The sequence below is a fragment of the Papaver somniferum genome, chromosome 4 (genome assembly GCF_003573695.1).
Source record: "Papaver somniferum cultivar HN1 chromosome 4, ASM357369v1, whole genome shotgun sequence".
In the NCBI taxonomy this organism is placed as follows: Eukaryota; Viridiplantae; Streptophyta; class Magnoliopsida; order Ranunculales; family Papaveraceae; genus Papaver; species Papaver somniferum.
The window spans coordinates 31,250,856-31,278,009 of record NC_039361.1 but is presented as its reverse complement, the minus strand read 5'-3'; the positions used below and the strand labels follow the sequence as shown (position 1 = coordinate 31,278,009).

At 35.0% G+C, this 27,154-nt stretch overlaps 2 protein-coding genes across 3 annotated transcripts; one reads left to right on the top strand and one right to left on the bottom strand.

Moving 5' to 3' along the window:
* The first annotated feature begins 561 nt into the window (after positions 1–561).
* Positions 562–8,706, top strand: LOC113273695 (ankyrin-3-like). 2 transcript variants are annotated; one of them, XM_026523332.1, is made up of 13 exons: positions 562–623; positions 724–786; positions 896–961; positions 1,038–1,211; positions 1,779–1,919; positions 3,136–3,275; positions 3,561–3,647; positions 4,451–4,576; positions 5,180–5,335; positions 6,209–6,307; positions 7,217–7,387; positions 7,473–7,552; positions 8,185–8,706. In XM_026523332.1, exons 1-13 carry the CDS (start codon positions 608–610, stop codon positions 8,228–8,230), a joined length of 1,365 nt encoding a protein of 454 aa, XP_026379117.1. In that variant the 5' UTR covers positions 562–607; the 3' UTR covers positions 8,231–8,706. The 2 variants fall into 2 exon arrangements, with proteins under 2 accessions (XP_026379117.1, XP_026379116.1); XM_026523331.1 differs by having other exon boundaries at positions 6,206–6,307.
* A 1,351-nt stretch (positions 8,707–10,057) lies between these two features.
* Positions 10,058–13,064, bottom strand: LOC113275069 (heat shock protein 83-like). The gene is made up of 3 exons (XM_026524505.1): positions 12,606–13,064; positions 11,921–12,201; positions 10,058–11,826 (listed from the first exon to the last, which is right to left on the bottom strand). The coding sequence occupies exons 1-3, from the start codon at positions 12,889–12,891 to the stop codon at positions 10,273–10,275; spliced, it is 2,121 nt and encodes a 706-aa protein (XP_026380290.1). The 5' UTR covers positions 12,892–13,064; the 3' UTR covers positions 10,058–10,272.
* Between the last annotated feature and the right edge of the window lie 14,090 nt (positions 13,065–27,154).

Genomic DNA, 27,154 nt, shown 5'->3' with positions numbered 1-27,154 from the left:
ATTAGATTTTATTATTAAAAAAAAAAGCCGCTTGGAGATAGTTTTTCTCTCCAAACAGATAAATATAAGCCGCTTAGTCCGTTTTTTAAGACTTCCACAATCACAAAACACTCTTTCACTCAGTCTCTTACTCAATTTGCCAGTGTTTTATAACTCTTGTTACGAGGAGAACAGTGACATAAAGTGATTTACATATGTTAAGCCATGACGGAAAAGCATGAGACATTCCTTACGGTGACAGTTGCTCGGTTTTCAAATTATCGGTGCTTTGGGTGGCACAAAGTTAGATAACTTCTGCCTTGTCCACTTATCTGGCAGCATTAGTACCTAAACCTTTCAGGAATACAAACGTTTTCTAGGCCTGTATCCCAACATTTAGAGCCATGCTTTCAATTTTGTGGTGAGTTTTAAACAGCCCAACACTTTTTACCCTTATTTTTGGATGATGTGTCAATTTTATAGGGGTTTAACCGTTTCGTACACTGACATTTCTTGGCGCGTCTTCCAAAAAAAAACAAAGAAGAGAAAATAAAAACTCATTTTATAAGATCTCTCTTTACTCATCACCCTTAGCACACTCACAAATCTCTGCTCCCGAAACCCTAAAATGGAGAGCAATCAATGTTCGTTTTCTTTCTCTGTAAAACTCTAGCTGCTTTCTCTACTTCTGATTTTGAATATTCTTCTTCTGTTTTTTCACATTTTCGTTTTCTGATTTTGCAGCTCTACGAGAACATATGGATGTCAGCCCGGATAGAGATGAGATTCATAGGATTTACTCTCCATGTCTGTACTCTTATTCGAAACCCTTGAGTTCTCCATGTTTTTTCTTTCAACTTTTCAATTTTTTTTTTGTTGTTGCTGATTTTGAGTTTGAGTTCGACTCTTTTTGCAGGCCGTACGTCGGCGTATTTTGATCTTCACAATTCTGCTTACACAGGGGAGCTAGATCTTTTCAAAAGTAAGCTCCAGATAATAGTTTGATTATTTATGGGTTTTTTTTTCCTCTTCTAAATTATGTTTTGGGTGATTTTCAGTGATAGCTTCGTCTTACGATAAGAGAGGGAATGGATTAGCAAAGACCATCCAACGTCTTGTGGATGGAGATGGAAGAGGATCTCTTGCTTTTGCTGCTGCTGGAGGAAGAGTGAATGTTTGTAGTTACTTGCTTGAAGAGTTGAAACTTGATGTTGATGTTAAGGATGACGCAGGTAATGAATTATTTCGGTTGTTCTTCCTGATTTTGTTTTCATAGAGAATAAATGCCTAGAGAGCAGATTTGAAATTTCACTATTAACTATTGTCCAGTTATAGCTTCATCATTACCATGGATTTAGGCATTTAGCTGTTGTTCATTGATTTGGAAAAATTGTTAGGGCGATTCTGTTAAACTATGATACTGGTTGTCAACAAGATGTGGTGGATCTTGCTGAAGTTGTTTGCTTGTACAATACAAATTCAAGCACTTTATCAAAGATCTTAAGTCGCTTATTGTAAATTTTCTGCTAGTTAATATTGTCCTTTTTGGGGTTGATATCACACCATGAGCTATTTGTTCGCCTTTTGATTCGTGGTGGCTTCTTTAGAAGGATGTCACATAACTAGAATACTTTCCATGTTATGCCTGAACAAACATAGTTTAGGGGGCTGAAATGGAACTTGGATTAATTGTTTGATCAGTTATGTTTACTGTTTTTCCCAACTATCTTCAGGAAACATAAAGGGAAACCTCTTCAGCTGAAATAAATATTTATCTTATTGTTGTTTTTGTTTTTCAGGTGTAACTCCCTTATCATATGGAGCTGTTAAGGGATATCTTAACACTGTAGAGTATCTTCTCGAGCAGGGCGCCAATCCTGATGGATCAACTGATCCAGATTGTACAACTAATACTCCTTTGCATTATGCTGTATTGGGAGGTACCTCACATATCTTTAACCTAAGAACATAACTTGTGCATTCTTATAAATCTACCTGTTTTCTGTATATCTATGTATGTCTGTGTGCCTGCACTTGTTTATATTTTCCACTTAATCTTTAGCAAGTGTAAGCAATGGTAGTTTAGATTTTAGACGCAGTGACACTAAATTTTGATATGTGCCGTTAGTGGGATCTGCTATCTATTGCCGTTAGTGGGGTCTGCTATCTATTTATAGACAGCGATGTGCAAAGATTAGATTAGCGGGCAGAGAAAGCCGATTCCTAGCTTATTATTTTAGCATTCAAACTTTCCCTGCTATTTTATTTTACACTCTAATGTTATGCAACCGATATGTATCCAGCAAAACCATCAACAAAGGCGTCCATTCTTTCATTTTTTCCTTAGCTAATGCTATGCTTTCAAGCGATCCATCAAGTGTATTTTTGGGAACATGTAATACTTTAACTGTCTACCTTACTGTCAATCCCAAGGAAATCATTTTTCTGGATAAACCCTTGTAACTGGTTTATGGTTAGCATACAAGTAAAATATGCCTGGTAGGAAAAAATCCATTCTTATCTTTGCCCTTTTAAGCAAAATCTTATGTTAGAACTGACCGATTTCTTTAGAAGGTACTGCATGTAAAGAAAATTTTGTTCCTTATTTTGTGTGTATATCCCGGTTCAATATAAATATTTCTGATCTTTACTGGTAATGTCAATTAGTTTATCCAGATCCTTGGGTTTTAACTTTCTTTGCAAAAAATCTCTTGCTGTGGGGACTTTATTCTGCATTAGATGAGCATGCTTGGTTAAGGCTTAGATGAACTTTCTCGTAGCGTTTTTATCCTCCATAAGTTAGTGTTTTGAGAAATTTTTAATGTTTGGAGTTTTCAGGAGCATTGGAAGATTGAGGCATACAACTTACCTCATGCCACATATAGGCAAACACTACATACATATCTACTTTAAAAAAGTTAGATGTATACTCGAACGCGAATGTGTTGGAACCTCTTATAGTGAACCTTGAGATATAGTAAAATACTTCACCTTGGTGCTTGGTCTAACTAGAGCAGTGTAGACTTCTTCCATGTTGCTACTTCTTTATCCCAAAATTGCATAAAAACGTAGCTCATCTCTTAGATAATCTTTTTTTTTTTTGCATTTGGATTTTCTTGTTTTCTGCATTTGTATCATATGCCACTTTATCTGCAGGAGATAGAGAGATACAGACACTGTTACTATCGAAAGGTATCCGCATTGATGTTGCGACTAGATCCGGTACAGCCCTTTCATATGCTGCTCTCCTTGGCCAGATTGATGCTGTTAAAGTTTTGTTGGATCACCATGCAGATGTATGTTGACTTCCCCTCAACTAAATGAACAGTTATTCTTTTGCAAGTAGTTTATCAGGATAGATAGATAAAACAGGGCATCGTTACAATCTTTCAGTTATGAAGATATAGCTTGCGTTTCAGGAACTTTGTGCAACTCGTTAACTTAGTTTGTAAAGAAATGACTAGATTATCTACTTGAAAACAGTTAAGAGTATCCTGTAGTGCACAAATGATTTTTTTTATCTACTATTGGTTTTCCAACTTGCTGGGGTCTATCAACTAAATCTATGTTCCTATATGCAGCCTAATGTGGTATTGTTCGGTGTGGTTACACCACTAGCATCAACTATTGCGATCAATTCACTGCCAATCATGGATCTTTTACTAAAGGTACAAAAATGTCTCAACCTTTTGGTGGCACAATGTCTTATTAATTATTATCTTCTCAGGGCAGCTAAGAATGTTTTGCGAGTAGTAACTATATTTCACATTGGTTTCATAAAGGAATTTGTACAGTATCTACACTTAGTGGATCTAGATTACAATTCATGCCTATGAAAAGACTCGCCCCTTTATTTATCTGGGTGACCACTTCTGAGTAAAACCACTGGTAGTCTGCTAGTAAATTTTTATAGTTAGATTTGAGTTTGATTCCAAACTTCTTTTGCTTAGTTTATGTCATTTTCATCTGTCGGTGTATAGCTCGTTTTCTAGGTCCAAAGGTAATGGTTAACTTAACATATGAAGACCGTTACACAAGCTGGTGCTGTACACAATTCCAGAATCGGATACCCCAAGTGCCCCAAGTTGTGTTATTATGGTTCACACTTCACATGGATACAACGCCCATAATTTTCCATTTTACCGTATTGAATGTTACGATGTAAAACGATACTGTTTAGCTTGCTGGTCATAAAGTGCACATAACTTACATATGCTTAAAAATAATTTGTCTGGTTCATTAAAATTGAATTCTTGAACCAAAAATAAATAAAAGCATAATAATGTGAAAGATAATTATGGATGTGTGCAAACTCTCAAAACATAATACTTAGGGTCACATGCTAGTGTAATTCTTATCTCAGAATCTTCTCAAAGATGTAGTGCATTGTCTTCCTAAATGTTTAAGTTATTTTTCCGCATATTTCGATAACCAATAAAGTCATACCTTTCTTTTGTCTGCATCTATCTAGGCAGGTGCTGATCCAAATGCCGAATCATGTGGATTTGCCCCTCTGATATTTGCTGTAACTTTTGGGGTGACGGAACTTGTCATGCGCTTACTAGAGGCTGGTGCTGATCCAAATGTTACAGATAATGTATGGATACCTAATACTTAGCCTCCTGATTCATTTCTCTTCAGTTCAAACTTTTTCTGAAATCTATCTGGTCGTCGAAATGATCTTTGGTTTCCATATAAATGACTTTGTGCCCCCCATTACACCCCCCCATCGTGGGCTCAGCTAACCCCTATGGCCACTCTAAGGATGTTCATCTGATAGTTTAATTTGGGTCGCACACCACCCCAGGATTGGATGCTCTAAGAGGCCAACACCCTGGTTCACAAGAACAGGTGAAAGGTAGTGTGTCTATGAGACTATGAAAATGCATTTCTTCATGCATTTAATAAACCTTGTCATACCTGGAGTTATTTGACCCACTTCTATTAAAAATAATGACATTGTCATCTTAGTGTGCTGCACCTCATTTACAATCACTAGGTTTGCCAAGATGCCCCACTTATTGCAAACCTATATTTGAGATTACAAGTTGCAGGCTGGTTGAATGTGACTGATTTTTCACCAGTAGTCAAGAGAATTGGCAAAACCATTTGAGAGAACTGGGTTGACTGGATGTCGGGTTATCCTATTCCTATGATCAAGCTTATGGAATCAAACTTCTCTTCTGTTTTTAAAACACAGGAAGGGGTGACTGCAGTAGAAATGGCTGCTAGAGATGGAAAAAGTGAAATTATTAGGATTCTATTTCCTGTAACTTCTCGCATTCCAACATATCCAAATTGGACCATTGGTGGACTTATGGAGCATGTGCATTCTGAGGTCGCCAAAAAGAAGAAGGTACACTATTTATATCTTACACAATTGATGCATTGGCTTCTATCTGTAATTATGTGATAATTTAGGGTTGGAATTTCTTATTTATTGAGAAACATACGAGGAAATGCTTATGTCTATTTGCACCTGTAGTAACCCTTCACGATCTCGCCTTTTTCCTCCATATGTATATCAACCTCTATTGATTGCCCACCAGTCTATTATTCTACCACACCACCTTAGTGGATAATAAAATTTCTCAACCACTGGTATCATCAAGCTCTAAATTAGTTTATCCACTTCCTAGACCTGCTTTCTGCAATACAGAGTTACGATATTATTGATATACCAATCTATATAGCTGATTCCAATATCAATAAGTAAGGCCAGATGGCTTCGCTTAACATGCACGTCTAGCTATTGTGTCATTTGCGTCATATCAAACGTTGCAGGTGCCTGACAATTATTACTTGTGAACAAGCCCTTATGTTCAGACTAGAGGTACATTTACAACAGTTTGCTATGGGATAGCCACATAACTAAGTAGAGGCCCAAGTTTTATCAAGAATTCTGGACCTTTGTATCTTTTACAAACTTAAGCAGTAAGGATTGGACAAGGGGCTTTAGAGCTCACCTGCACTTCTTGGCTTAAATCAGCAATTTAAGAAGAATATAAGAACATTAAAGGAAGTGAAGGGACGGTGGCATAATGAAGTAAAGTACGCACTCAGTGTATAACATGTGTCGTGTAATGATAAACCAGTGCTATGTATAACTATCATTTCGTACATCTCCTTTTCTTTGTTGCCATCACCACCATTTAATTTTAATTGCCTTCTACTTCCAGTTTGTTTATGAATTCTTTAACAAGATAAAATCCGAACTTTCAAACAGAAGAAACCTGAAGACTTAGAAAGATTTCTTCAAGGAAAAATGAACGGCGCGGAAGCGTTTCAGGAAAAGAAGTATACGTTGGCGAAGCACTGGTACTCAGAGGTATTTGTCTTCACCTTTGAATGACACTTTGGTGGTGATTTGTAAGAGTAAACTTAGTTTGATGAGTTAATTTATATAGCCTATTAGTGTATGCTGAAGGTGAATATGTCTTCAAGCTTTACATGTATATTTCTGATTGGACACAATCAATAAGTATAGTGGTAGATGATTGTAGCCTTAGTTATCTGCTTGTTTGGTATAATATGCAGGTAAAGTTCAATACCTTTATTTGGTGTTTCCTTTTCTTCCAAATCTACCATGTGTGTTTGTAGTTCCGTCTTAAAGGACAACACGATGTACAGTTTTTCAGATGGGGCAACCAAATTGCATTAAACTTAGTTAACCACATGAGAAACTAAGGGGTCATCACATTTCCATCATATAGCAGAATGATTTATGCTCTTGGAGTAGACATAAGACTGAAAGTTGCCATAATTGTGATCTTTAAAAAGAGTAGTAGTTGTTTCAGATTTCTGGGCTTCTGGTAGTGCATAGATCTATGGAAGTTAAGAATTGATTTATGTCATGGGAATATCAATCATATTAGTGATTAAATACTGTATTAATGATCATGGATACTCTCCATTAATTAGGGCACTCATCAAGGGTGTAAAAATACTGTATTAACATTCGTCAACTCCATTTCTGGTTATGGAGGGAAAAAATATTAACAGATTTGCAAAAGACCTCGTGGGATCTTTCCAGCCAGCCAATTTTTACCTGTGTCAGATTTTGTTTCAAGTCTTAGTTGTTTACTGTCTGAATGTTACCTGTGTCAATTTTTACTGTCTGAACTACTTGTTTATTACTTCACGTTTTCATTCTTATAATTTTATTTTTTTGGGTTTCCTCTTGTGTGTTGTGAGTGGTGACTGCTTTAACAATTAAATTTTGGTGATGAAAATATAGGCGTTGGAAGTTGCTCCTACAGATGCCACTCTACTATCCAATAGGAGTGCGTGTTATGCACGTCTGCATGACGGAACTGAAGCATTAAGGGATGCAACTGAATGCATATCTTTAAGGCCTGATTGGCCAAAGGCATACTACAGGGCAGGCATAGCACTCAACATTTTGAAAGTCGGTGTCTTTTCCTCTGCTTTGCTTTTTCGATTTTTCAGAGACAAATCACATTTTAATTTATTTGTTGTATTTGTTATCACAGAGGTACGGCGAAGCAGCAGATGCGTTCTTTAAGGGTTTGACGCTGGATCCTGAAAACAAAGATCTCGTAGATGCATTCAGGTTCAGTTTTATCGACCTTTATTAAGAATTCTATTTCCATTTGTCATAAACATCAAGACATATAATTGAAGTGCTTGAATTCCCATTCAAATTTGGCAACCAATTTGGTTGTCTGAAGGTCCCTTACGTTCTCTAGATGTCAGTGTCTCTACGTTTTCCTAGTGGAAACGCCTTATTCTCTTTCTAAAGAAATTTGTCTAGAATAACCACATTTTCAAGAAATGTGGTTTACAGAATCATTAGACTTAATACAACGTGTTTAGAAGGCTCAAATCTGTACCCACAACTTACATGGTCAGAGTGTTTACTTGTTAAACCCCTTTGAATCGTGTGATTGGGTCTTCATGACCCAATATAGTCATCAATGTTGCACATGATTTAACAACCTTTATTATCCATAAACTCTATCAAGTGGTAGGACTTGGGAGAAATCTCATTTCTATTTTGTCAAATCTATCTGTATCTTGTCTGAAGCAGAATAACTAGTACAATGTGACTTCTCATATTTTGTTTTAATTTCTCTTCTAATAACAAGAAACTTTATCATAATTTTCCTGTTTTACACTCTGGCATATTTCTTGTTTTACACTCTGGCATATTGTCTGTTAACTTTTTCTTGTTGGTGCTTACAGGGATGCTAATGAAGCCAGATTGAAGTTGATCACCCGGCGACCATAGGAACAAGAAGATGGTGATGATAGTAGACTAGCAATATCATCTCGACTAGAAGACGTTGTTGTGACCAACTTTTGTATATGTAGTACTGAAGGGTTTTGCTAACATCATAGCTGTTTGCAACCGACCAGAGGGTTTTTTACTTTACTTAATTAGTACCTTTCTATCACACTTGAATTTTATTAGATGAAGGGATCTCTATTTAACTTCTTCTGCCTTTCAGTTGCTATTTTACTTCCGACATCTTAGGTGTAGTCCCTGCTTACCTCTTCGTTTATTTTGATGGACTTTGTAAGCTTGAATCTTCTTTTGCATTGGACATGTGTTCTTATCACACTTGAATTTTATTAGATGAAGGGATCTCTATTTAACTTCTTCTGCCTTTCAGTTGCTATTTTACTTCCGACATCCTAGGTGTAGTCCCTGCTTACCTCTTCGTTTATTTTGATGGACTTTGTAAGCTTGAATCTTCTTTTGCATTGGACATGTGTTCTTATCACACTTGAATTTTATTAGATGAAGAGATCTCTATTTAACTTCTTCTGCCTTTCAGTTGCTATTTTACTTCCGACATCCTAGGTGTAGTCCCTGCTTACCTCTTCGTTTATTTTGATGGACTTTGTAAGCTTGAATCTTCTTTTGCATTGGACATGTGTTCTTATCACACTTGAATTTTATTAGATGAAGGGATCTCTATTTAACTTCTTCTGCCTTTCAGTTGCTATTTTACTTCCGACATCCTAGGTGTAGTCCCTGCTTACCTCTTCGTTTATTTTGATGGACTTTGTAAGCTTGAATCTTCTTTTGCATTGGACATGTGTTCTTATTTGGTACTGCAATGCTGTGGGATGCTAAGGACCATGATTCAAGGGATTGTTTTTACATTTCTACCCTGCAGTCTGTTTATCTGTTACATTGAGGAGTTCTAAATGTGCTAATACAAATATCAAACACTAGAGTTTCACAGATAAAGAAATGAAACATCAAAGGGTAACTTAAGAGGATGTTTGGTTAAACATTGAGCATCTACAGCTATGCCCTGGGGTGGTGTATCTAAGCTGTAAGATAGGGAAGGTTGCATTAGGAATTGGACGAATGAATTTATCTGAAGATTCAGAACAACCAATGACGCTTCTGCTTAGGTTTAAATGTTTTATTAGAGTAGAAATTCAATTTTGCTCATCATATTGGATTATTATTACTATTATAGCGACATATGTTTGATTAATTTGGTTTTAACATTTGATTTCGTTGTGCGATTAGACTTCAGTGGTCTTGATGTTTCAGGAAATTATAGTTTTCCGAGACATCTTCTCAAACAAAAACGTGACCTTTCAGCGAGTGAAAGGTGGAATGGGTTCTAACCTTAATTTTTCGATTGAAATTTGTAGAGTGGGTTGAGACCAACCACTAGACAATTTGTAAACATGCAGGCATATTTTCAACCTAATTGACACACAAAACTTGACTTCAAAGTAGGCAGAGCATGTCAGGTTTGCTGTTGACTAACTAGAGTGATAAAATGAGAACTGAATCCAGCCTGGTGTGAGGTGTAGTAGGCAGACGACCAGGGCACTTTAAAATCAGTACTCTCAAGATACATTCTGGACTTCAACAGCAACAACACTGTTATGAACCACAATTGGGGGCATTATTTTGCTTGGAAAGGTGTTCTCCTCTGTTGAGGTGGTTCAAGAACACTCTCGCTGGACGTTCATTTCATTAGTGTTGGCCTACATCCTACAGGGAGAGCTCTCTACAAGGAACATGCCATCACAGATTCACTATATGTCAGCAGATGGTCGGATTGAAATTGGAACTTGACACAGCTTGAGCATAGAAAGATTTGAGCATAGAAAGAAACAGTTGTATTACCAAAGACAGTCAAAAAGATAACCATAGATTATCGACACTACTACTTCATGACATAACTAAATACTAAAACCAAAAAAAGAAAAGAGTAAACAGACCCAGTTTTGACAGATAACTGGACCACCAGAAAAGAAGTACCGAATTGACCACTACACCGTCAGACTGTTGAGTCCTTAATCAACTTCCTCCATCTTGCTCTCTTCTGTTGCATCTTCCACAAGCTCAGGCATCTCAGCATCTTCACCAGCAGCTTCCTCCTCTTCCTCTATGCTCAGGCCTAACTTCAACATTCTGTGAATTCTGGCTGCAAAGGTGTTCGGTTCCTCCAGGCTGAAACCTGAAGTTAGCAGAGCAGTCTCAAATAGTAGGATCACCAAATCTTTAACTGACTTGTCATTCTTATCAGCCTCTGCCCTCTTCCTCAACTCCTCCATGATTCCATTGTCAGGATTTATCTCCATGGTTTTCTTGCTCGACATGTAAGAGCCCATGCTGCTATCCCTTAATGCCTGAGCTTTCATTATTCTCTCCATGTTTGCTGTCCACCCATACTCTCCAGTCACCAAGCAGCAAGGAGAGTCCACGATCCTGTCAGAAACCACAACTTTCTCCACTTTGTCACCCAAAATTTCCTTGATGGTCTTGCAAAGAATCTCAAAAGATTTCTTCTTCTCCTCTCTCAGCTTCTTCTCTTCCTCTGTCTCATCATCCAATTTCAGCCCTTCCTTTGTTGCAGAAACAAGTTTCTTTCCATCATACTCTTTCAATTGTCCAACTGCGTATTCGTCGATGGCATCAACCATGAACAGAACTTCGTAGCCTCTCTTCTTGAGTCTCTCTAAGAATGGAGAGTTCTCAACAGCTTTCTTGCTTTCACCAGTGATGTAGTAGATATCCTTCTGTCCCTCCTTCATTCTGGTGACGTAGTCCTTCAAGCTTGTCATCTCATCTCCACTCTTTGTGGAGTAGTATCGGAGCAAGTCAGCAATCTTGGCTCTGTTCTGGCTGTCCTCGTGAATGCCCAACTTTAAGTTCTTCGAAAATGCCTCGTAAAATTTAGCATAGTCCTCCTTGTTCTCAGAGATTTCAGTGAACATCTCAATACATTTCTTCACAATATTCTTCCTGATGACTTTCAAAATCTTGTTCTGCTGAAGCATTTCACGGGAGATGTTAAGTGGCAAATCATCCGAATCAACAACACCCTTCACAAACGAAAGATACTCAGGAATCAACTCCTCACAGTTGTTCATAATGAACACCCTCCTGACGTACAGCTTGATGTTGTTCATCTTCTTCTTTGTATCAAAAAGATCAAAAGGAGCTCTCTTAGGCACAAAGAGAACTGCCTTGAATTCAAGCTGCCCTTCCACAGAGAAATGCTTGACAGCAAGATGTTCTTCCCAGTCATTAGTCAAGCTCTTGTAGAAAGAAGCATACTCATCCTTTGTTATCTCTTCTGGCTTCCTCAACCAAATTGGTTTCTGCTTGTTGATCAATTCCCATTCATGAGAAACTTCCTTCACCTTCTTCTTTTTCTTACCATCCTTCTCTTTCTCCTCATCAACCTCCTCAACAGCTCCTTCTTCCTTCTTTGCCTCATCATCTTCATCATCACTCACTTCCTTCTCAGTTGTCTTCTCAGTCCAGAGATAAATTGGGTAACTGATGAATTCAGAATGCTTCTTCACAAGATCCTTAATCTTCCTCTCTTCCAAGTAATCCAACTGCATAAACAATGCAAACCCACACTCAGACAACCATACAAATAAACAAACACCAAAATACATTGAATACCAGGACAAGCAAAATTTAACATACCTGATCTTCCTTGAGGAAGAGAGTGATTCTAGTTCCTCTACCCAACTGTTCACCATCTACATCTCTGGTAACAGTGAATGATCCACCTGCTTGAGACTCCCAGATGTATTGCTCATCATCATTGTGTTTAGTTGTCACAATAACTTTCTCAGCTACAAGATAAGCAGAGTAAAATCCAACGCCAAATTGTCCAATCATAGTAACATCTGCACCAGCTTGTAATGCCTCCATGAACTCCTTTGTTCCAGATCTTGCTATTGTTCCCAAATTGTTAACCAAATCTGTAAAATCCCAATGGCAGTTACAATCAAAACCCAAGATCACAAATAAAACTATCCAAATAGACATCCCTGTTGTCATAATTCACCTAGAAACTTTCAGGAATTTCAGTGAACCATTCATTAATGAGGTGAGATCAGTCAACTCGGTACTATCTCCTCACTGACTCGGTTTTAGCAAAATTTTGAACAATCAATACGGATTTTTACCGACTCAAAGGTAATCAACAATTTCAAGGTAATCGACAATTTGCAGTATTAATAAACAGTTTCTGATCTACGACCCGTCTCAAAAACAAATTCGACTCAGTAAAACCGATTCATACCGAGTTAACATAAAATTCAAATCAAAATCAAAAATGAAAAAGTACAATCAAAAATCACAGTTAGGGTTTAGTAAATCGTACCTGCTTTAGTCATCCCAACACCACTATCAGTAATGGCGAGAGTCTTTTTAACCTTATCAGGAACAATTCTGATAAACAACTCAGGTTGAGCCTCCAATTTAGTCTTGTCAGTTAAACCCTCGAATCGGATTTTATCCAAAGCATCGGATGAATTACTAATCAACTCTCTTAAGAAGATCTCTTTGTTGCTGTAAAAAGTATTGATGATCAAACTCAGCAACTGATTAATCTCAGCCTGAAACGCAAATGCTTCTGGTGCTTCTCCTGCCATCTCTACTTCCGCCATTAGAATTACTCACAGAGAGGGATTTTTCGTGATCGGGATTTTTAATTTTGTGATTGCGATCAGAGTATAACTTTCTTTTTTTTTCGCTGGTCATGAATCAGATAGTGAGGTTGGGGTTTATAAATGGTGGGATTAGGTTTCGGGAATTTTTACGGAGTATTCGAGAGGGTTCTACTGGTTTCTCGGTTTCTTTATTTTTGGCGGTCTTTTGAAGCGGTTGGTCTTCTGGAATTAGTTGTCGTTTTCTAGAGAATTCTTTATGCTACCGGGCAGGGCCGAAGGGCCCGTTTTGGTCAAAAGTGTACACAATGTCGGGAGGCCTGCTTTACATGTGCCGTCTTAGTTCTGAAGGAGCCCATGAGCACCTGATAGCCCATTAAGGGTTTGTCCGCGCGCCCGATTATTTTAGGTGGACGGACGCAAGGACTTATTCAAATTTCTATGTCTGGCTTGTCCGATGGTCTGTTTATGTTTGGTTATAGATTTTCAACGATAATTTTAATTTATTTTTTTTAGTCGGCAAAGAAAAAAAGATTATTGATTAGAAAAGAGAGGGTATGAAAGGCTTATACCACCCCAAATCATACAAAAATCAGAAAAGGAACACACCGGAATAAAATGAACAATAAAATTTCATATCATAGTAGTAGATGCAGACGAGTGAGACAATTGAGACAATTGCCATACTTGTAAAGCAATAGAGACACCAGACGACATTAAAAAGAACCAATTATGCTTTTCTTGTAATTTAATTCATATATTTCTAGCAAATGTACAATGAAGTATAATATAAGTAATGGTTTCATGCTCGTTTACAAATAAATACAATCCGTTGGTACATCCATACCATTTCTTTCGAAGCATATCTCTAGTCGATAATATACTAACACGCCATGTGCAATAGTCTAAAGAAAGAAGTAATTTTTTGGTAGTAAAGTTTGTTTCCATATAAAGGTGAAAATAGCATCAGTTCTTACTTCGCCTTCTATTGCACCTTCTTCGCCTTCTATTGCGCCTTCTTCGCCTTCTTATTATACATAGTTTTAATCAATGTAGTTAATATCGGTCGTAACGGCCGATAATATCATAATTTACCTTGTATCGACCTTTACATCAACGATACACAAAATATCGGCGACATATGAGTATTCCGAGTATATCGGCCATGTCGAATCGATATATCGGGCGCAGTATTAAGGATACACATGTATTTATTAACAATTTTTTTTTGTCTTTTTGTTTTAACTTTTCTTCCCGTACAAATTCAACAGTAAAACTAGTTTAGTGGATGTTTTATAAATGTCTTTCATTCAAACTTTGAGTAACATACTGCACGTCTACCTATAAATTATAAAATTACAAAGTTAATTGTGTATCGCCGATGAAGTCCGATATAATCTTTTTTCTAGGTGTATCACACCTCGCTGATACGATACCGATACACGATACTAACTACTTTTTTCTTGATAGAAAAAATTTTTTGATGAAGCTAACGACCATTGAGTTTTATCTTCAAAGTCTGAAGTAAAAAGAAAGCGAGATCAAATCAGTAGTAAGCAACATCAACTCGGTGTTTTCAATGGCATTAAGTCTTCTAGGAGTATACAACTTCCAAATAACATCACTATCATCCATAACACCAATCTCAGTAAACATACAACAGGAAACATACAACCATATATCTTCCCAAAATATTGTAAGTAACCATTATTTACTTTAAAGAAAACATGCTTCATGAGAAATGGCTACACTTCATAATGTTCTTACAAAAAGTTCTACCCTGAGAACGTTTAGGAGTTTTAGCAATCCAACTGATCTCATCAGAGCCATATTTTTCTATAATAATTTCTCTCCAAAGAGCACCCTCACCAATGTCATACCTCTAAGACCACTTACACCACAAAGCCCGATTCATCTTTTTGTGACTTTTGATCCCAAAATCACCAAATTTGTTCCTTCTACACAAAGCACTCCACGATCCAAATGAGATTTCTTTCTACCCATATATTACCATGCCAAAGAAAGAAAGTCTCTCTTAATCCTTTTTAACTTCTTACAAACAGAAAGAGGCATCTCATAGAGACACATGTAAATAGACAAGTAGATTAGCAAGAACACTATTAATAAGTGTAATTTTACCATCTCTTTTAAGTAGATGGCTTTTCCCAACTAGCAAGCCTATAATTAAACTTGTATACCACTTTATCCCACTTAGCAATACCTAAACATCTATCTCCCGGCGGAAGACCTAAATAAATAGTTGGTAATACACATGAATAACATCCTCAAATTGTAGAGAATGGAAAAGATCTCCTTCAAAACCCACACCAAGAATCTGATTTTTTTTTTTTTTGAGAAGTTAATCTTCACTTGATCAAATGTCAGCATCAAGAAAAATAAGAATGTCATCCGCAAATTGCAAACGACTAATTATCGTACATGTATTATTGTACAGAAAACCAGAAATAAGTCTTTGTTGTTGAGCTTGCTGTTAGAGCAATGCTCGGTTGAACCTATCGAGCGTTGGTATGCCAAGATTGGTTGTCATATTTTAGTACCAAAACTCAAAGTCGCTTGATTAGATTACTAGAGACAACTTCATTAAGTTTGACTAGGAAGTCTAGAAATGTTGATACATACAAGTATTACTCCGAAGACCTGAAGATTCTGAAGACGTACCGACATCAACGAATACATCATCCTTTTATTTGAGGTTGGTAATACAAGACTTAACTTGTTTCCATTTTTATCTACGTTACTTTCAAGTAGTTAAGATTGAAAACATAACATGCGAAGTTATATATACGAAACTCTAGTATTAGTGCCTTGATCATCTTATTGTGATCAAAGTTTCAAGGAATAATATATACCAAAGTTGTGTATATTGAGTTACGAAGTATAACACTTATATTTTGAACTTCATAATTGAGACATAGACATAATATTTGTAACTTGTTACTAGATGGTGTAATGAAATTATGATTGATTTCATGCCTATAAAAACTATGTTCGATCCTCATGGAAAAACCGATTTCCGATCTCACGTACACTTTAGGGTTTGTATGATTTTGGATGTTGGGATTGCATAATAGGAAAGTTCAATATGTCGAAATGAACATGTGTGCACATTTTATATTTTATTATTCAAAGATATTCCTTGATACTCAAGATGAGATCCCAAACCGAAATATTTGAGAATCTTTTAGTTAAGATTTTCGAATATATATGTTTTGTTTTTCCAGCAAGCAAAACATATCTCTAGAAGATATATTAGTTAAGTATCTTGTATACTAGTTAATATTGAGTTGTAACCTAGAGGAATTTCAGTATGACAGTTGGATATTTGTTGGAATTAGGTAAAACCGAAAATAAGTATTTATTGCATATCTTGAAAATATTTTCGGTTATGGAAATTCCTTGGTCTCCAAACTACCTTGGTATATAAATAATGAATTTTTTTCTTCTTACAAATTTATCCTGAGGCAGGCTGACAACTTCATTTTGTAGTCACTACTGTAGCCAACTAATAATATTACTTGTAATACTATATTAAAGAGGAGAGTAACCTAATTAGGCGAAATCTCTTACTTCCATTAGTTTAAAGACGTATGTGGGATCAAGAAGCGTCTAATAGTACCGTTGGTGGGAAATTAGAATTCTCATTGTTATTTTAGTTGTCGATTATTAGTTTGATTGACTAACGGTGGTTGAATCTTGATTGCGCCTGGTTTGTTTATTCTGAGAACCATCTCTTTTGATAAGGTCACCCTAATTAGATCAATGTTCGACATAGATATGATCTGTTTTTATATCTGTCGATAGGCTTGTGATCATCCATTGTTAATAAACTTCCTTCTGTGCATGATCTATCACAAGGGAATCAATTTTGTTTGTGCAGGTACTTTGAAGACATTGAAGATTTGGAGATAAAAAAAATTCTTATTCGTTTCGTATCCTTGTGATTTAACTTCGTGCACACACTTGATCGACTGGGATCCGACTAGATCTTGTTTATCTTTGATAGACATCTTATTGCTAGTCGTAGTAATTCGAAAACCTATCATCTGGTGGTACTCTCCAGTATCTGAATCCGATAGTTTGTACCTAGATCTGGTTATCTTGATAATCTAGATCTTGTAGTTCTTACCTAACAAAGGAGTTTATTAGATTAAACAGAAGATTTGAACTCACGATACAATATCGAACTTACTTCTTGATATTGGAAGAGTGGTTACCGAACAAATTTGTTCTTTATTGTTTCGAAAGACGATCCAAAGGAGTCGAGTGCTTGACAGCGACTGAAGCAACTTAAGATAAGGGACTTTATCTTAGGATTTTCATGTGTTGGCTAGATTGGTTGTAAGCGGAGGGATACCAAGGAAACTAGGTAACTATATGTATATTACTTGGTCTTAACTATACGAAGTTGGTAGTAGTCTTTTCATAGAGGCTCAATTCTGAGAGTATTCAAAACTGGACTAGGTCCCGGTGTTTTACTGCATTTGCGGCTTCTTCGTTAACAAAATATTGTTGTGTCTTTACTTTTATTTTACGAAATTATAATTATTGTTTTAGTTTAAATTAAAAATGCATTGTACGTTAATCCATACACTTGGTTTGATCTCTTTAATTAGATTCAGTTTCAGACTTATACTATATACCAAGTGTAGACCTTGCTGTTGTCATCTTCTTGCAAACTCTGTCTATATTAGATCACACAAAGTATCCGAATTATAGGTTGATATCAAAAATATTGTGGTGTATTTGGTACCCTCATCATTTCATTGATATCAGAGCAACACGAGCAGATCTAACAATCCATGTTTGGTGCGATATAATCAAGGTTTTTGGTATTTGTCTGTGATGGAAGAAACAAATGAAGAAGTACTGGAATCTCTTCGTTTCAAAGAAATTTCCGACTGTTTCTCAAACTCACAGTAAATCCTTCAGTTATAATCACCAGATTGATTTCCGATTTCAATGAACTTGAACAAAAACTTTCTGATCAGTCAAATGAGATCAAACTTTATGAACAAAAGAGGACGAATCTCTTGCTAGAACTCTAAGGATTCTAGATGACAATAACAAGGTTCAAAATGAAGTGATCTCTTTCTAAAGGAGATAGCTAGAATATTTTTGAAGATTTTAAACAATCTAACTCTAACATCTTCATGAGTATTTAATAAATTACTCTTCACAAATTCCATTTATTCCTTCGAGTAATGAATCTCTTATTCCTGAGAATTCTGAAGTAAAATAATCAACTATCATCTGTTGAAACACATATAACACTCTTGAATGTATTTTTTTTTATTATCCTAAGACAGATATAGCTAAGGGCTGGCATTGCCTCTGTTATAATCCACTTCAGCACAAAAAATGGTTCAGACAAAAATAAGAATGCACCAAAAATTCACTAATGTCAGTAATTCTGACTATATGTCTCTCAATAGATTTAAATAAGCATTATCAAAAGATACTTAGTTATGTCTATATTAACTTTTGTGGGATTATACATATTTAGATACATCCATGGACTCGGTTCATGTCCATTCAGGTGAAAATCTGATACAAGTCATTTCGATTTCGAGAACAAAGTTTTGGTGATAAAAACAAAGGAAACACCTTTGTTCTTCTTCTTATTAATTTCTCATCCGTTCGAAAAAATTCTCTCTATTGTTCGAAAAATCTTATTATTGAATTCTTGTATGTGAGATTTTTCAATAAAGAACAAGTTAATCATCATTTCAAACTCCAGAAAGACAAAGGTAAGACTTTGAATCTCTTTAACAATCATTCGAAGAAAGATTTCATAATTCAACTGACAATTCCGATAGTAAGTGCTCTCTCCTTCCTTGAATTACTACAATGGAAAATATAAATTTTGCTAGTGGTAAAGGGTCTTTTTCTACTTATACTTCCATGGAAATTACTATCAATAAAATGATACACTTATTTTCGATGTTGGTTTCAGTTGGTATTTCATCAATGATGATTGTCAAAACAAGTTCTACGTCCTAATGATGATTATATGAAGTTTGTTAATGACCGAAAATGGGGAATAATTCATAAAGGAATGTTTAAGGCATCATTTGGTAAATGTATCTTCTGAAAATATGGACAATGATCGGTACCAAATAATTTTTGGTCAATCGCCAAGTGATTTCCGAATTCATTGATTATCCTTGGAGAAACATGATACTTCCTCCCTTATGAGATAATAGTCTAGTTCAAACCATCACTTTTGTTCTTGGTGGAACATGGAAAATAATTGTCTCTTGATTAAGAAAGTTCCATTCAATCTCAAATTATTGGAAACGCAAGTCTTTGTCCTAGGACTATGCACAAGATAAAGTGGAACAAAGACATGATTGATTTGATTTATTATCTTGAATGAGGTGTTCTGATTTAATTATCATACAGATGACTGAAATCAGGTTTAAAAACAAAACTTCAGGATTTTCTTGTCTTCTACCTAGAATTTGCATCTTGTTTGGAATTTCTATGGCTCATTGTCCTACTAGGAAGACGACACCTCTTGATGAGATTCTAAACAGAATGAAAAGACAAGGGAGTACATGAACAGGTTTTGCAGGTGCTATCACCTCTTTTAGAACCAATGTTTATGCTCTTCAAACTGAAGTCACGCCTTTCCAGACTGAACTAAGAAGACTTCATAGCTAAAAGAGTTAATTGCTACAAACATCAGCTTGATCTTCCCACAGATGGATATCTAGAATTGGTTGGTGAACTCATAAGCATTGTTGAATACTTCCATGACACTGAGTCTGATGAAGAAATTAACTGGGGTAACTCAGACTAAATCTTGTTTATTATCTTCTAAAAGGAACTTTGAGTACTATTTACTTTGATTTTTATGACCTTTGATTGTATGAATTCACTATGGGTTGTAATAATTATACTGAATATCTACTTCTTGTACTTATGATATATTTGCAAATTTTGGTTTTTACTAACCCTAGTGTTTCAATTTCATATTGGTTATCTCTTATATTTTTGTAACTTTTTGATTTAACAACATTTCGGATCTAACCTATTGGGTTGATTTATCAAGTAATCATGAGTAGATATTGTGCAAACTCATGTGTGAAGTCACGATTATACTATTATCAATTATGTTTCATAAGTTGTGTATTTAATAAACATATGAGTTTCGGTTTAGCTTATTATTACTAGCACATACTAGCTAAGACCTTGTCGACCTTTCTCTAGTAAAGGTTGTCTCTTTTGTTATTATTTTGTCTTGCATGGAATAACAACACACAGGAGGAGAGTTCTATATTGAACTAGTGCTTAAATGTCATATCTTTGTGCGGTTATTGGTTGTGGAAACCGATGGAAGAGTTATTTTGATAATCTCTTTCTTGATATGAAAAATTTGATCGGTTCGGATCCTAGTTTGTCATATTGAAAAACGAGGTAACAATTTATTTGTATTTTTCTATTAACAAAAGTTGATTTAAGTTGCCTACTCTTGCTTTTGCTTAACGAAATACGGTACAATTGTTTTGTTGATACAATTGGTTCCGACTAAGAAAAAATGAGTTTTTTGTTTTTGCTGAACAAAAGGAGGTTCAATTGCTTTAGTAATAAGAAAAACTAAGTTAATTCTGATCTTAGTTTAGGCTTATCAAAATAAGATACTATTATTCAAGTTTAATCGATCATGGTAAGAAAACTAATTATCTAACCTAGTTGTGTCTTGTCTAAATGAGGTAAAATTATTTATAAATAATTGGACCCTAATTGTTAGAGCACTCAAGCTTGTTTGTCAAGTTTAAGTGATCAAAAATATAAGTCTTGATTTCTAGTCTACTTATAGCCATGTTTCGGTTTAGGATAGAATGTGTAGTTGAACTTTAGACTTCATGGCGTTCACCAATTGAAGACGAAGATCTACTAAGGAGAGCTTGGAGAAACTTCATCAACAAAAGGTATGTGGAGACTAAAACTTATCTATCACTCAGAAGTCTATTCTTTTCTATCTTTTAATGAGACTAAGTCGTATAGCTATATAGATTTTATATCATACGCATTTGATATTTTGAGCCGAGTTTATCTCGCTTATCAATTTCTCGAAATATGTGTTGGAAACTTTTTGCTTTAGCCATGTTCATCATATATTCTTGACGAGTTTAGTTGGAGACAATTTATTTGTTGGAAACAAAATATTAAGTCAAAAGATGATCATGTGGAAATTTCCTTGAAACATTTTACATGAGACAATCTCGGAATTATATTGGAGTTAGTCCATACAGATTGTCGAACTAAATATTGGGTGTGGTTGTTAGACCCCCACTTTTTCACAAAAGATATTGAGATCTGAACATGAAACATGATATCAATTACTTATAATAACAATTACCTTCTTTCAAAACATAGTTTTAAACACCACAGGTGGAAATGATCTCAAATAAATAAAATTTTGAACACAACAGATAGAAATGATCTCAAATAAACACAACACAAGAATATCCATAAAGGGATCCATCCATTAGATTAATTGAGCCAACAAAAACATCCATAAAGGCATACAAAAATATGTTAATCTCTCTTTATCATTATATTCTTCCTCTGTCTAGGAATATAGGGTTGAGTCATTGGAACAGATGGTGGTTCAACGTAATAGATGTTCTCCCAAGCATCCAAAATATAGTAACTAGTGAACCAATCACTTAGATCATTGGGTCAATAAATACTTTTGTAGATTTGTATAGATTTAAAAAGAGTCATGAAAAATAACAACTTTTCAGAGAGTTCTACGGAGTTGGGAAAATACTTGTAGAGTTTTGCAGAGTTGACCGAATTCTTAAAGAGATTTGTAGAGTCCTAAAAATTTATGAAAACAAAATTTCTATAGAATTGTATAACAACCTAACACGAGAAATCTACAAAATTATCTAATAAATTTAAAAAATTTCCGACCAAAAATAATTCTTGAGAAACACTGATTGCAAATTAAAATCAGAAATAAGTACATATTTTAATATATAAATTGAGTGGTAATCATAATGTAAAATAAGTACACATTTTTTTTGTTTTACATTGTTGTATACAATTATCATTATATTTATATTTACACGTACATGCGTTTATTTATGGTATGCAATCATATTTTTCACGGGTCAAATATTCAATTAACATACTAGTACCACCAAGGAGGGAAGAATTGATTTTAGTCTAAATGGTAATTTGGGAGTAAGGAGTTAATCACCATGTGTAGTACGTGAGAATAGTATGGTAAGGTAATAACAAATTTGATGGTATACAAATTTATGGCATAAATTAAATATATATATATATATATATATATATATATATATATATATATATATCAAAGAAAAAAAAAGATAGTATATTAAACTTTAAATTTTTTAGAAGTCTTCTAAAATATTTCATATTTTGCAAGACTTTCACCAAGGCAAATATACACATAAAAGTCATTCAAAGTCTTAAAAATTGGCAAGCATGCAAAGTCTTTAAATTTCTAGTTTATAACAAGTAACACAAACTTTGAAAGAGATTTTACAAGTATATAACGAGTAACATATATTCACAAGGAGTTTTCTAAAATATACAACCAGTAATGCAATACTTTGGAATCCATCAAAGTCTTTGGAAATCACAAAAAGGATTTTGCCAATTGTTGGTACGTTGTTTACAAAACCACCAATGACAAACGAGAAAGGTTCTGCACCCGCTAGAAATGGATAACTCTCTACAACATTGACAAGCTGTTGGAGAGTAAGAGTTTCGTCCGACTCAATCTCTTTATTCCAGAGATAAGTCTTATAACCTTCAAAAAACGTTGCATCACCGGAGTAAGCTAAAGTGAAATTACGGAAGATGATCATCTTGTTGTTGTTAAATTTGTGTCTCCAAACACTCCCTTCTGGACCCCGTGTTGATGATACACCATCCGAGCCCATAACCACAAAATCATGTCCTCCGACAACCACGTTTACCGTACCATGCTCCTTAATCCTCATCGGCTTTGACAGTATCGCCATCTAATGAAACCCTAGATGCGAGAAGAAGAGAAGAGGTGCAAGAGTAGTGAACAATATGCAAGATTTTAAAAGAATAAGAACGCTGCTTGTTTTTTGTATTTTCTTTTTCTTTTTCTTTTAATTGATCTTTGATTAAAGATAATAATAATTATAAGGGTACTTAATCGGGATTTCCTAATTGTTTAACTGCCGTCCAAAATCTCCCAAACCTTCTAAAGCCTGCCTCGAAGATTTAAAAAAAGAAAAGAGCGTTGCCTCTTTTTTTTGTATTTTTTTCATTCTTTTTCTTAATTAATCTTTATTAATTCGTGTAAATTAATAAATCCGTTAAAGACAATAAAGGTATAATGCTAAATCGGGACTTTCCAATCATTTAACTGCCGTCCAAAATCTTTCAAACTTTCCAAACTGTCAGACGACAGTATCACAAATTCTACAATTAAATGCACATTATTCTATAATATCGCATTTTGTTTCCTTTTCTGGTCCCTATGGATAGCTAGGAAGGAATTTATTTATCGTCAAAAGCAACCAAACTCGGGAGCGTAGCACATATGGATCTTGGTCTTTCATGGGAATTATTTTGGGAACAAGCAAACCTCCCTCCTGTGTTACTAGGAATGCCAGCTTCCATCAACCCTATAAATGAAGCACGGGCTTTCACAACAATCTTGGTAGTCTGGACAAAATCTAATTTAGGTTGGATCAAGATCAACATGGACGACGCAGCAAGAGGGCATCCCAGAATAGCTGAAGCAGGTTTCATTTGCAGGGATATGTCTGCCAAGACCCTGATAGCGACAACATAACCGTTGGGAATCACTACTGCCTTATACTTCCATGGAAATTACTATCAATAAAATGCTACACTTACTTTCGATGTTGGTTTCACTTGGTATTTCATCAATGATGATTGTCAAAACAAGTTCTACGTCCTAATGATGATTATATGAAGTTTGTTAATGACCGAAAATGGGGAATAATTCATAAAGGCATGTTTAAGGCATCATTTGGTAAATGTATCTTGTTCAAATATGTACAATGATCGGTACCAAATCATTTTCGGTCAATCGCCAAGTGATTTCCGAACTTATTGATTATCCTTGGAGAAACATGATACTTCCTCCCTTATGAGATAATAGTCTAGTTCAAACCATCATTGTTGTTCTTAGTGGAACATGGAAAATAATTGTCTCTTGATTAAGAAAGTTTTATTCAATCTCAAATTATTGGAAAGCTTGCTGACGCAAGTCTTTGTCCTAGGACTATGCACAAGATAAAGTGGAACAAAGACATGATTGATTTGATTTATTATCTTGAATGTGGTGTTGTGGTTTAATTATCATACATATGACTGAAATCAAGTTTAAAAACAAAACTTCAAGATTTTCTTGTCTTCTAACTAGAATTTGCATCTTGTTTGGAATTACTATGGCTAATTGTCCTACTAGGAAGACGACACCTCTTGATGAGATTCTAAACAGAATGAAAGACAAGGGAGTACATGAACATGTTCTGCAGGTGCTATCACCTCTTTTATAACCAATGTTTATGCTCTTCAAACTGAAGTCACGCCCTTCCAGACTGAACTAGGAAGACTTCATAGCTAAAAGAGTTAATTGCTACAAACATCAGCTTGATCTTCCCACAAACGGATATCTAGAATTGGTTGGTGAACTCATAAGCATTGCTGAATACTTCCATGACACTGAGTCTGATGAAGAAATTAACTGGGGTAACTCAGACTAAATGTTGTTTATTATCTTCTAAAAGGAACTTAGAGTACTATTTACTTTGGTTTTTATGAATTTTGTTTGTATGAATTCACTATGGGTTGTAATAATTATATTGAATATCTACTTCTCGTACTTATGATATATTTGCAGTTTTGGTTTTTACTAATCCTCATGTTTCAATCTCATATTGGTTATCTCTTATATTTTTGTAACTTTTTGATTTAACAACATTTCGGATCTAACCTATTGGGTTGATTTATCAAGTAATCATGAGTAGATATTGTGCAAACTCATGTGTGAAGTCACGATTATACTATTATCAATTTATGTTTCATAAGTTGTGTATTTAATAAACATATGAGTCTCGGTTTAGCTTATTACTACTGGCACATAATAGCTAAGACCTTGTCGACCTTTCTCTAGTAAAGGTTGTCTCTTTTGTTATTATTTTGTCTTGCAGGGAATAACAACACATAGGAGGAGAGTTCTATATTGAACTAGTGCTTAAATGTCATATCTTTGTGCGGTGATTGGTTGTGGAAACCGATGGAAGAGTTATTTTGATAATCTCTTTCTTGATATGAAAAACTTGATCGGTTCGGATCCTAGTTTGTCATATTGAAAAACTAGGTAACAATTTATTTGTATTTTTCTATTAACAAAAGTTGATTTAAGTTGCCTACTCTTGCTTTTGCTTAACGAAATATGGTACAATTGTTTTGTTGTTACAATTGGTTCCGACTAAGAAAAAAATGAGTTTTTTGTTTTTGCTGAACAAAAGGAGGTTCAATTTCTTTAGTAATAATAAAAACTAAGTTAATTCTGATCTTAGTTTAGGCTTATCAAAATAAGATACTATTATTCAAGTTTAATCGATCATGGTAAGAAAACTAATTATCTAACCTAGTTGTGTCTTGTCTAAATGAGGTACAATTATTTATAAATAATTGGACCCTAATTGTTAGAGCACTCAAGCTTGTTTGTCAAGTTTACGTGATCAAACCAAAAAGTATTGATTTCTAGTCTACTTATAGCTATGTCTCGGATTATGATAGAATGTGTAGTTGAGCTTTAGACGTCACGACGTTCATCGATTGAAGACGAAGATCTAGTGAAGAGAGCTTTGAGAAACTTCATCAACAAAAGGTATGTGGAGACTAAAACTTATCTATCACTCAGAAATCTATTATATTCTATTTCCTATTGAGACTAAGTCGTATAGCTGTATAAACTTTTACATTATACACATTTGATATTTCGAGATGAGTTTAACGCGCTTATATCTTTCTCGAAATATGTTCATCGTTATTCTTGACGAGTTTAGTTGGAAAAAAAATTATTTGTTGGAAACTAAATAATGACTCAAAGGATGATCATGTGAAAATTGCCTCGAAACATCTTACATGATTTGTGTGAGACAATCATTTGATGTAGACTCAGAATGTTTCGTATTGATCATTCGATCACTTGAAAATTACTTGTAAGCTAATGGTTTGTGTGAGACATCTATTGTCCTTTTGTAAGGATGTTTCAATGATTGAAATGGGAGTTTAGAACAATTATCCATTGTATGGATATAGCACAGTATGCATACTAGTATGCAAAATGTTGTAATATGATTCAGGTCCGGGAACCAAGTTTCCATACCAGTATGCGAACAGTTTTAACTATTAAAGTCCGGGAACCAAGTTTGCATACCAGTATGCGAACGGTTTCACCTGAGTTAGGTCCGGAACGAAAGTATGCATACCGGTTTGCGAACTGTGGACATGACCAAAGTCCGGAACTTAAGTTTGCGTACCCGTTTGCAGACTGAGTTGGTTTAAGTGATAAAATCGGTTAAGTATGATTCCATACTCATGAAAAAATAAATTTAGAAATTAAGGAATGCAATCTTTGCAAACTGTGGCTAAATGTTCATGAATTGATTCTCTTGAATCAAAACCGATTTTGTTTCAATTATGTCTTGTATACTTCTATGAGAATATAAACAATTGAACAACTCTATGAGTAACACAATTAGATTCATTTGATTAACATTTGATTTAGAAGTGTTATATGAATGTGGTTAATACAAAAGTGTTCATATGGCTAACTTCGGTTAATTATTATTGAGTCAACTCAATATACACGTTTAGGTACGGTTACCCATATCTAAATGAAGGTATATTTCGTTTGTGTGTAACAAGCTAAGACCATATAACGGTGGAGAGATATTTATTTGGTTTTAAGCAAACTTAGCTTGAATCTTCTGTGTGATACTAGTTGCAACTAGAGTCGATTCTCCTTTAACCTAGGTTTTTCCTAAAACCATTATAGGTTAATGACTTAAAGACTTCATTGGGATTATGAACCCAGACCCAACTATTTTCTATGTAGTTACGTGTTCTGATCTTACTTGTTCTATCGTATGGCGTACTTTCTTCTCTAAGATTGGCTCGCGATTTATCTCCGATAGGTAAGATATAAAAAGTAATCACAAAGCTTTTCGTCTCA

What these genes read in the sequence shown, in the direction of transcription:
- LOC113273695 (XM_026523331.1), top strand. An exon ending in GGAGCTAGATCTTTTCAAAA is followed by an intron (nt 962 to 1,037) that starts GTAAGCTCCAGA and finishes GGTGATTTTCAG; the next exon opens with TGATAGCTTCGTCTTACGAT. An exon ending in TAGCACTCAACATTTTGAAA is followed by an intron (nt 7,388 to 7,472) that starts GTCGGTGTCTTT and finishes TTGTTATCACAG; the next exon opens with AGGTACGGCGAAGCAGCAGA.
- LOC113275069 (XM_026524505.1), bottom strand. Translation starts at nt 12,891, where the DNA reads ATGGCGGAAGTAGAGATGGCAGGAGAAGCACCAGAAGCATTTGCGTTT. An exon ending in TGTTGGGATGACTAAAGCAG is followed by an intron (nt 12,202 to 12,605) that starts GTACGATTTACT and finishes GGGATTTTACAG; the next exon opens with ATTTGGTTAACAATTTGGGA. An exon ending in TCTTCCTCAAGGAAGATCAG is followed by an intron (nt 11,827 to 11,920) that starts GTATGTTAAATT and finishes TTGTTTATGCAG; the next exon opens with TTGGATTACTTGGAAGAGAG.